This window comes from Pleurodeles waltl, chromosome 3_2 (assembly GCF_031143425.1).
Source record: "Pleurodeles waltl isolate 20211129_DDA chromosome 3_2, aPleWal1.hap1.20221129, whole genome shotgun sequence".
Classification (NCBI taxonomy): Eukaryota; Metazoa; Chordata; class Amphibia; order Caudata; family Salamandridae; genus Pleurodeles; species Pleurodeles waltl.
The window spans coordinates 29,457,818-29,470,028 of record NC_090441.1 but is presented as its reverse complement, the minus strand read 5'-3'; the positions used below and the strand labels follow the sequence as shown (position 1 = coordinate 29,470,028).

Sequence of the window (12,211 nt, the reverse complement as noted above, 5' to 3'; positions counted from 1 at the left end):
GATACAAATAAGTTGCATAAACTGCAGTCTGCAACATCTTGCCGTCACAGGCATTAATAAAATAGCTTACAGAGTTACTGCACACATACAGTAACTCATTTCATCATCCAAATGGTGAAGCAACCCTGTGCTGAATAGTGGAGATGCGATCTCAAAAGATATTTCCAGCGTTCAACAGTAATGGATGACATACCATAAGCCTTGGCTCAGAAATTAAGCAGAGGTGCAACCTGTGTATCTTGACATGTGCTGTGATCAGGGTGAACACGATTTCCAGCCATTCACAATCATGGATCCTAGGCTGAAAACCTCTAAAGACACTCACATTATCAAAGCTTCAGCCATGTGGAAATGCCAGTCACATCTATTATTGTCTGCTGTTAAGAAACAAACTTCACATCAATGAAATCTTCAACAATTTGATATGTTCATATACATTATTAAAATACACTAGTGGTGTCTGAGCATGAAGTCAAAACTTCACAACCAATAACAGGCTCAGTGGGCTGTTCAGATCAGCGGCAGCGGGCACTCCCGGCCATTCTGTAGCACCTTGCTCGGTTTCTGAATGTTTTGTTTTCCATCAAGGAAGTTATAATGAACTATTAGGGCGTCACAGGTGAGGCTATATCTTTGCATTACTTTGCTCCAGAGGTCCCATGCCAATCCTTTCAAAACGTGGGATAATTTTGTTACTGCTAATGCTGAAAAGAGGGGGAAAAACAAAGCAAAATTATAAATCTTCGAGATTCCACATAGAAGGGGACAAAGTTACACAAACATGGCATTTTGAATGGTCATCGCTTAGCACAATGTTAGACTGTCCAACAGCGAGCATATTGAAGAGAATGGCTGAGCCTTCTCAAAATTGAAGCAGGCATCTGAATTCCAATCCAGGATTTGGAATTCAAATAGCAATCTTACTAATGTAGGCATTCCAAACCAGAATATGGTACATACGATTCAAATCTAGAGTTTGAAATTTCATTCTAGGATCTGGAATTCTCTTCCACTGAGATAAAAAAATGCAACACATGTATAAGTCTTGTGTGACATCTACGCAATTCCCTTAACCAGACTTGCTTTCCCGAATTGTCTCCCTGCTTTACAACAGCCATCATTTTTTAATGTAAATTAATATTTGTGTGCCAACATGTAAAAAGTCATTTGTATTTACACTGCTTGGATGGTGTTTCTAAAACAACAATCCGAGTCAAACATGCTGGGAAAAAGCACCTGTTGTATGGTAAACAACAGAGATGAACACTTCCTATTTCCATAAGCCACTTAATTAGCTCAGCTGGTTCAGGCTCCCACTTTATAAAGCCTGGTTAGACCTAAGGACTACAATTTACAGCACAAAAACTACTGTTTTTTTTTTTTGGTCCTTTGGTCGTTGACTCATACAACAAGAATCCATTTTGTATGTTAAATTTAGGGCAGACTAAAACGTATGTGTGACTCACCCAAAAGACATGTCATGGCTGGACCAGAATGCAACAATGAAATGGAGAATCTATTTTAAAAGACCCTCAAATTATAGCATTTTTGCGGGAAAGCATTCTGCACCCAAAAGCAAAGGTGTAACTCTACATGTGCCCAAAATTAATAAATAACAATGGGTGCTAACCTTTTACATATTTGGACCCTGTACCTTAGATTAAATAAACTAGTTTGGTTAGGAGTAGAAAAATGACCATCCCACCAACAAGAATGCATGCCACATCGAGGGCTGACATATCCATACCATGGCACGAGGTACCACTCTGCTTTATTCCATTCTTCTGTGCTAATCCAACAAGGAATGCCCATTTGTTGTCATTACTTGACCTGCTTTGGTATCATTAGTCACAAAGCCCAACACTAAACCTTTCGTTTTGTCCCTCCTCAAGTGCTTGGTTACCTTTTCAACGGTGATAATATGAATAGGATATTAGCAGCTCTTCTCAGGTGGATGTGGCTATTGATGAGTTAGCAGTATTAGCTCCTCTCAACTAGGTTCCAGCTGCAACATTGTCACAGTGCCTTCACTTTTCAGTCGCATTCCATTAGCAATGTTGTTACAGTACCAGAACTTCTCAGTCGGACTCAGCTAATAATGTTAGAATCTGCATTTCCAGTTTGATTGACAGCATGAGCACTTGTGATAACTTGTTGGTTGCACCATCTAAGGATGCATGGCAATACTGATAATACGACATTACAAAGCCACAAGATATGCACTCATTTTTTTGTCCCAGTTTCAAGTGCAGAGTAGTATTTTGATTTTGCCACTGCTCACAAAGACACTTTTGGGGGGCAGTGAAGATTAAACTACTCTTTGAGTAATATCATTGACATTCTCAGAGGAGCACAGTGAGAATTACTTACGTATATACTTTTGATGTGAGGTATATTGCAAGGACATCCGCCGGGGTTTATGAATACATCTTCTACATTTCAAAACAAATAGGCATTTTGAAATGTTCATTGGCAACAAAAATAATTGCCCTTTTCTTCACTATTTTGTGGTTTGAAACTTGGAAAGCCACCCCTTTGCTGGCAAGTAAGGAATAGTTTACCCTTGATTTAAATGTAATTCTTAAACTTGAATTGAACAGGTACGGGAGCCTTTCTTTCCAACCCAGTAGGTATACTCAAATTTTACTTTTACCAAATGCAAAATGAATATAAAATTCTAAACCTGTATGTACGCAGGAGGCACATACGTCTCATTCTTTTCCAGATGACAACTGGTCGTACCAAATAGTTGTCTTGCTCTTACAAGGACTTCTAGAAGTATGGTAAAGCAGAGACAAATGCCAAAAAATGCATTTTATTGAACTGATGATGGTAGTACAAATGCTATTGTGTCTAGAAATTTTGATCATCCAGAGCCCGATACACATATTCACACACTGAGGGTGAACTTGGATGGCCAAATGGCTTCTCTCACGAGTTTAAATTTATATTTTGAGAATTTACACTTGAAAAGGTATTTCTTCTCATGAGATATGGTTTAATGTTGCCTATGAGAAAATTTGGAAATAGCAGAAGGCAGTAAAAAAATGTTTTTAAGTGGAGCTGCATGACTGCTGAGTATCTGAACATGAAAACAGTTACACCAGTTATATGTATGCGTGGGAGCCACTTGGAATTCAGAAAATTATTTCACAACTTCTCTTGAGAAACTGTGACAGTCACAACTTCTCCAAACTATTCCTGGAATCCTCTGTGAATTCCAAAATAGTAGTACATTTACTTGAAATGCAGAAGAAAGTTACAGTAATAATATTCCAATACTTTTTGAGAAACGAGCCAACAGCCCCAAAACCCCAAAGATGTAAGGACATTGCTGAGGCTCACCATGACAAATCAGTCTATGAAAAGGAGAGCTATGGAAACAATAAATATTAATTACAGAACTCACCTGTGTTGCCAAATGAAAACAGCAACGTTCAGACTCAAGAGGGTGCATGCTAGAAGATTATATCCTTTGCAAATAACTTGTGTTTGCTGTTTTCAAAGCATATCTCACCAGAACTGTTAAAAATACTAAAATCTCAATTTGAAAATTTTGCACAAACCCACTCTCCTACCACATAAAATATTTAAAGGTTTTCTTCTGTGCAGTCAAAGATGCACTGGATGTACACCGTACCTGAAATAGACAGGTTGGAATGCTCAGCATCCCATATCGGAGCACACTGAATTGGACTTTTCATATTCCTCTATAAAAACCATTGAGAAGGTCACCAAAATATTATGTGGCAGGACATCCCCTGATCAATATTGGTCAGCCAGTGCCCAAATATGATGAAGGGATCCATGCCTCCAGAAACTGCAGAGCCCACTGCCATAAACTTGGCCTCACCATCAACCTTCGAGGACATCAGCAACAAGTGCAACCCTTGCTGATTCAGGCTCATAAACAAAGTAAAGCGCATGGTGCATGGTGCTATTGCTTATTTCACTAAGACGCTGGTAGAAATCCTTACACGTAAAACCAAAAGACTTTAAAGAAATTAGTAGTACAGCTGTCTACAACACTTCAGAAATGCATACACAAACTTTGTTAGAGGAATCCACTCTCAGGCAGACAGAAAAAGTACAGACGTGACTACTTTAAGACAACTGTTATCAAAGCAACTTCTTGCAGATAGTATGATTACAAAGTAACTTCTAGCAAACAGAATGGTTATTAAAGCACATTTCTGCAGATAGAACTCTCAGTGATGCATCTTCTTGGAGATAGAGGTTTGTTACTGAAGCAATTTCTTGCAGACATAGACTTGTTACTGAAGCAATTTCTTGCAGACGGAGAAGTTATTGAAGCAGCTTCTTGCAGACAGAGATTAGTCATCTTGCAGATAGAATTGTTATTGAAACAGGCAGTTCATAGCAAGTGAGAATCAGGCAGAAGAAGACATTAGCTACATCCAAAAATTTTAACTCTGAGTTGAAATGACTGTCCAAGAAGCTCATGGCTAGGAGAAGACATACGGATACATGCAAAGCAGACCCACTGATTGCACCATTAGCTACAACCTACAAGAAGGGACAAAGACAACATAGTTATTTTATGTTGGCTAAAAGCAAGCATTATAGATGCATTTAACATTGAAAATAATTAGTCCAGAGAAATTAGTTGCAAGTAAATATCACGGAACACAAGGAAAAAAGTTACTTACCTGTAACTCCGATTCTCCAGCATTGGTATCTTTCATAGATTCATGTGCTAGAATACTTCCCAGTCATCAGACTGGGAGCCTCTGTTTTTTTTCAAAAGCAGTGCATATAACATACCATCAGCACATACTCAACCTAAAACATACCATGGTAAGCCAACAGGCATCTTTTGCAACCCAACATCATCTTTATATGACCCAAACTTCAGCCAATTATAATGCTCTAGCTCCAGCTTATATCCCAACTAACCTTCCAACTGACAGATTTTCGGAACCGCAGTACCTACCATTTTTCTTGTGACATTTGAAAGCCTCATTTATAGGGAGGACGGAGGGCTGCAGGTGAATCTATGAAAGATACCCACGCTGGAGAACTGGAGTTACATGTAAGTAACTTTTTTTCCTCTCCTGCACTAGATCCTTCATAGATTCACATGCTAGAATAACAGATTATTGTCAACATTCACATTTGGATGGTGGGATAGTGTTAAAAAAAAACCAAGGCTTAACTTACACTAAGGCTTATCTTGCACGGATACATTTTGTAAACTGCTTGCCCCATCAATGTTTACTTGCAAGTCTACACAATAATGCCTTGTAAAGGCATGAGTTGTCTTCCAAGTCACCCCCTTACACATGACTTCTAAGAATATTCCTGCAAAGTAAGCTGTTGAAGCTTCCATTGCTCTTGTGAAATGTGCCCTGACTTATCTTGTCAGTGGCCTGTTCATCGGTGTGAGTTGTAGTAATACACCAATCCACCTCGCTATTGTCTGTTTACATACCGCCTTTCCATTATTTCCTAAACTGTAAGTAACAAATAACTGTAAGTTTTGTTTTGTCCTTGGTAGCTTGCAAATAAAATCTTAGTCACCTTTTTATGTCTAAGGAATGTGATGCCTTTTCTGCTAATGATACAGGCTTTTCAAACAACTTTGGTAATGTTATCTTCTACGCAGCTGGTACCTTAGGTATACATTTTAGTTTTGTCATAAGCATCACATTATTTTTCGTGAACTTTACATATGGTTCTCTGCACCTTAATGCCTGCATTTCTCCTACTCTTCTTGCAGGTGTTATTGCGAAAAGAAAAACGTTTTTCCATTTTAAATGTTTTAACAATGCTCTGTGTATCGGTTCATACGGAGCTTTCAACAATCCTGCTAGCACTGGCTGCCACTCAGGTGCCAACCTTTGAATTAGAGGAAATTCTCCAAACAAATCTCTCAAATTCTTACACTATCCTCTGAGAATATAATGAAGTTGTATTTGTTTTTTTAAGGTAACGTGAGATTGCTGCCAGATGAACTTTCACTGATCCATACATTAACTCAGACTTAACTAAATGCAATAAGTAAGGGAAACATTAATCAACCTCAATGTCTATTGTGTCTAACTGATGGTCTTGTGCCCAGTGCAGAAAACGCTTCCACTTCATATTGTAGGTTTTTAATGTTGAACAGGTCCTTGCCTTCTTCAAAATCTCTTTACAACCTTCTGGCAAATTCAACTGTCTGAACTCTAAGACTTGATGAGCCATTCCTTCAAATGTAATGACTCTGGATCGTATGGAACCCTTGTCCTTGGGTCAGCATGTTTGCATGCACTCTGAGCCGTACTGGCTTGCTTATAGACATTACTAGCAGATATGCATAACAATGTAGTTGTGGCCATGCAGGTGCCACAAGAATCACCATGTAACTCTCTTGTTTAAGAATGCGCATAACTATTACTTTCAACAGTATTGGTGGAAATGCATAAATGAATTCGCCTTTCCAACTGATTGTGAACGCAGTGCCCTGAGATACTGGACAATACCACCTGCTCGCAAACGTCCTGCACCTGTTGTTATGATTCTCTGCAAACATATCCCAAATGAGTTTTCCCCATTTCTGGTACACCTTGCTAAGTTGTTTTGTGTATATCTCCCATTCATGAGTATTGTTAAGCTGCCTGCTCAGGTGATCTGCCTGAACGTTGTCTATCCCAGACACATGCTCTGCCATCAATGACACATTGTTGGCAATGGCCCATTTCCAAAGCTTCTGTCCTTCCAACAATTTCATTCCTCCTTGTTTCTGAATGTAATACATTGTGGTAGTGTTGTCTGTTCTCATCATAACATGACTGTTCTTTATTAGCTGCTGAAAAGCTGCCAATTCCAATCACTGAGCTCTGAGCTCCAGCACGTTGATGTGTAACTCTGTTCCTCTTTAGGACCATGTTACATGAACTAACTTGTTTGCTACGTGTGCCCCCCCAAACTATCATCAATGCATCAGCAGTCAGAATTTTCTGTGGACAGCTTTTCTATAAAGCTTGACCCTTGAAAATATTGCTGCTTCTTGTCTACCATTAAAGTGCCTCCTTCATACTTCGCGTGACTTCAACCACGTCATCCCGATCTCCATCTCTTTGTTGCCCCTGCTTGGCCAACTCCTCCTGAATGACTCATTTGTAGTCTGCATTGGGCATCAATAGGATATACAATGACATTGGTCCCAAAACTGCCTTCACTAGCCTTACCATCACTTTCACTTTTTCTGCCAGTGCCTTCACCTGACTTATCAATTCCTTTCCTCTTTCTTGAGATGGGCATACCATTCCCTTCTCTGTTTTCAATCTTGCTCCTAAATACCCTAAGTCTTGGATTGTTCCATCTTTTACTTTTTGATGTTTATAGCAAGACCCAAAAAAACAAAAGAACCTTCTGAGTAATCTCCATTACCTCATTGTTTTGGTTCAATTTGGCGGCTTTCATTAACCAATCACCCACATATGGATATACCATATCCCCTCTCTTTTTTATAAAAGCTGCCACTGGAGCCACACGTTTTGTGAAGATTCACAGAGCTGACCCGAGTCCGAAGGGCGGGGCTTTGAACTGGTAGTGCTGGCCTGCAACCATGAAAAGGAGGTTCTTCCTGTGACTCGTGTGAATTGGTATATTGAAATATAAATCCTCAAGACCTATGGAGCTGAGGAAATCTCCTTTCTTTAAAAAAGGCAAAAGCTCCTGCAACATGACCATACAGAAGCTCTGCCTGTAGGGTGAAAAAAGGATCCCTGTTGCCCCGGTCAAAGAAATTGTTATCCAGTAACCTCTGTATGGCTGTCTTCATTACAGCATACCAAGAGAGCGAGCAGTTTCTGTATCTGCTTTTCTTGCTTGAAGTGCCTCATCCACCTTATTGCCAAATACATTTTTTCCATCAAAAGGCATATCCATGACCGGTGCTTCTACCCGTCTAATTGTTGGACTTTTCAGCCACCCATACCTTCATATTTCCAACTTGCCGGAATGCACATGTTGACGCATCCATGGCCGCATCTATCAATGATTCAGATGCCAGTCTCCATTCCTTAATATTGCTTTTGGCTTTTCCTTATCTTCTTCAGACAACTTCTCCAGATTTGGTGCCATGTCACTCCATAATTGACTGTTGCAATGGGCTATGATTGCCATAGAATTTGCAACTTTAATTTAATCAGCTGCCACCACGTTCACTCTTTTGCCCATGGAATCCCATTTCCTACCTTATTTATCTGTAGGAATAGTGTATAGCGATGATGGATTCCTTGACCTGCGCTGTGCTGTTGCGGATATATCAGATCAGTGCAAACTTGATTTAAAATGCATCTTGCTGCCTATCCAGTTGCTTTGTACTTCCTTTCAGTCTTTGAAAGATTTACTGAAGCAGTCGCCAGATTCTGCATCATCAGTAGTCCTTCTTCCCGCAGTTGCTGTAATATGGGTATTGACCTTGTGACTTTATGCATCTTCTCTCTAAAATCTAATAAAACATATGATTTATCTGCCACAGAAAATGGCAGACTAAAACATTCTGAGGCCTTCTCTATTAGGGAATTAAATCTCCATATGTCATCTTGGGGTAAAATATATTTAATGGGTTCTGGACTAGCATCCTTAAGTATGTTGAACTGATTCCATTCTGAATCATTGTCGGGTGTCTCTGGCTGGCTATGTGTCTCCTTATCACCAACTACATTATCATTCACATCTACGCCATTGAAGGATGAATCCAATTGACTCTCCTGATCATTATCAACCTCATTATCCAGTATTCTCTCTTCTGCACTCTCATTCTTACAAGGATGTTTATTCAGATATTTTTTCATTTGCAAAACTGTCAGCTGCGGTGTTGCATTATTGTCGTTATTCCTCCATTCCTGCTGTTCTTGCAGCTTATTGTAAATGTCAGCAACCATATTCTGCAATGTTGCAACCATTTGATAAGGCACTTGTATCAACCTGACATTTGTTCTTGACTTTGACTCAGTTGATAACTTGAATATTCTTCGCCCTCATCATCAATGTACTGTATATCTGGCATTTCTTCCTTATTGCTATTATCACTGAAAAATGCCTCAATGTCTTCCAAATCAGGGACTTCTGTTCCTTGAGGCCTGTCTTCGTTTGGTGATGGGGAACTGTCTTTTTATAATTTGAGTGGTTGTTTTAGTGCTACGGGCGACATCAAAATTGTCTCTTGTAGTGCCTCAAAGCTATCATGAAACGTACTTGTTTGTTGCCAATGTTTGTTTACTTGACACTTCCAATGCTTGTTTGTCACTTATTTTATTCATTTCTACATTTGCCAAATTTCTTTTTTGTGGGTATTTTTTTGTATCTGATTTTGCCCAGGCTTGTTTATTATCACTCCTTTTTGAACTTCATCAATGCTTGTTTAAAAGCTTTTTTATTATAATTTCTTTTTGCACTTGCCAGTGCTTGATTCTCATATCCCCTCATCTATGACAGCTGCTCGTCGATGGCATTTATGTCTCCATGGAGATAGGCCTTGAAGTTTGCCTCGCGGACAAGGCAACATTGTATCCTCTATGTCCCTCGCCGATGGAGTTTCTCACCTGCTGGTGAACAACGGATCTGCTGTCCTTGTCAGTGAAGGCAACATTGTCTGAGACTTCCCAACAGCAGACGGAGGTGCCGATTAGGTTCCATGTGCAGTGCAATTAATTATCTAGATTTCTTGTTCGACAGTTTAGCATATGAAGTGTAGTATCATATATGAACCTATATTAAAGTGTCAATTAAGTCCTTGTAGGGAGTTGGTGTTCTGTCAATAATTTAAAAGTGCCTGCCTAGCAACCATAAGGAATAGTCTCAAATGTGTTGGAAGAGTTATGGAGTAGGATTTGCTGTGTACATTAGTATGTTCTAACATATAACCAGGCCTTTGAACTTTGCTGGGAATAATTCATTCTAAGAGCTGCTGCTGGAAAGGCCACACTCAGTAAAAGTTTTCTTTTCAGAGGAATAGTTTGGCAGACCTGTTCACAAGGTAATCCATTGGTATAAATGGCCGGTGCAATGTATGCTGGAAAACAAAGGCCACAGTTTAGGAACAATGATTGGAACTGCTTGTTGACTCAGTCCTGGCAAACTACAATGTTCTATTTGATGCACAATCCCATTGTACATGTCTGCACATTAAGAATGGTATGGGGAATATCCTGCGAAATCTAAATGCCATATCCACTACCAAATCCCTTGCAACTGACATTAAAAGAGATGGCATTACCTGTGCAAGAAAGTGAGCAAAGACTATAGCAAGGCAAAGAATGCATTCTAAAGGAGCAGGGTGTGGGTATTCCTTCGAGCGTAACCTTACTAATGTTGAATTGAATGTGTTAGTTGAAATAACTTTATGCCCAAGTGAAATTTTTACCAAGTAGCTGTAATCTCGTGTCATTTGGGTAAATTTGGTGTTAAACAAAATTCCTGAAGTTACTCAATTACTTCACATGAAGACTTGAAAGAAAGTGTCGCCAAGTTCAGACTCTGGACAACCACACAGCCTTCAAAAACACCATCCGCAGACACCACCAACTCATCCGAGCTGACAAAAAAAACGCCTTCAAAGACCGAATCAACAACGCACAAAGCCAGAAGGAGCTCTTCAATGTCGTAAAGGAACTCTCCAACCCCAGCTCCAACGCCGACATCCGCCTTCCCAAGACCTCTGTGACTCTCTAGCCTCCTACTTCCACTGCAAGATTACAGACATCCACGACAGCTTCAGCACCCAGTACCCCCGGCAACCACCCACACCACAGATTCACCTCTGACCAACCTCCTGCTCTCCTGGACCCCCGTCAACAACAACACCACCATCAAAATCATGAACACCATCCACTCCGGCTCTCCATCTGACCCCTGCCCTCACCACATCCTCAACAAAGCAAGTTTCGTCATCGCACCCCAACTACGGAAAATCATCAACAGCTCCTTTGAGTCCGCAACCTTCCCGGAGAGCTGGAAACACGCCGAGATCAACTCCCTCCTCAAAAAACCCAAGGCGGACCCAAAGGACCTCAAGAACTTCCGGCCTATCTCCCTGCTCCCCTTCTCGGCAAAAGTCATTGAGAAGACCGTCAACAGACAACTAACCCGATTCATAGAGGAGAATCGCACCCTGGACTCTTCCCAATCCAGATTCTGCAGTAACCACAGCACCAAAACCACCCTCATCGCTGCCACGGACGACATCGGAACCATACTGGCCAGCGGCAAAACTGCAGCCCTCATCCTCCTGGACCTCTCAGCCACGTTCAACACCATCTGCCACCACACCCTATGCTCACGCCTCAGCAATGCTGGAATCTGTGACAGAGCCCTGGACTGGGTCACCTCATTTCCCACCGGCAGAACCCAGGGAGTCCGCCTCCCCCCATTCCGCTTGGAGGCCACTGAAATCATCTGCAGTGTACCCCATGGTTCGTCTGTCAGCCCGACCCTCTTCAACTTCTACATGGCCCCGCTCGCTAACATCGCCCGATCCCACAACCTCAACATCATCTCATATGTCGACAACACTCAGCTGATCCTCTCCCTCACCAAGGACTCCGCCAAGACCTACCTCCACGAAGGAATGAAGACCATCGCCGAATGGATGAAGAGCAGCTGCCTCAAACTCAATTCCGACAAGGCGGAAGTCCTCATCTTCGGCTCCACCCCCTCCGCATGGGATGACTCCTGGTGGCCTGCCACTCTCAGAACCGCTCCGACTCCTTCCGACCAGACACGCAACCTAGGAATCATCCTGGACCCCTCACTATCCATGACCCAGCAAGTCAACACCATCTCCTCCTCCTGCTTCAACACCTTCCGCATGCTCCGAAAGATCTACAAATGGATACCCACGGAACCAGAAGAACAGTTACCCTAGCCCTTGTAAGCAGCAAACTGGACTACGGCAATGTCCTCTACTCAAGAACCACGGCCAAACTCCAGATGAGGCTGCTACGCATCCAGAACGCCTCTGCACACCTCATCCTGGACATCCCCCTCCACTGCCACATCACAGACCGCCTGAAAAACCTGCACTGGCTCCCAGTCAACAAGAGAATCACCTTCAAACTCCTCACCCACGCTCACAAAGCAATGCACAACACCGGACCAGAATACCCCAACAGACGACTCTCCTTCTACATCACGACCCGGCATCTCCGCTCCACCGACCTCGCAACTGTCCCACGCATCCGCAGAACTACAGCCGTCG

At 41.6% G+C, this 12,211-nt stretch overlaps 1 protein-coding gene across 1 annotated transcript in view; it reads right to left on the bottom strand.

The window, feature by feature from the left end:
- Positions 1-492: 492 nt before the first annotated feature.
- The window catches only part of KSR1 (kinase suppressor of ras 1), a 507,520-nt gene continuing 495,801 nt past the window's right edge, over positions 493-12,211 (bottom strand). Inside the window, 1 exon segment of the mRNA XM_069226663.1 lies at positions 493-704. Coding sequence (XP_069082764.1) covers positions 626-704 — 79 coding nt within the window. The 3' untranslated portion in view covers positions 493-625.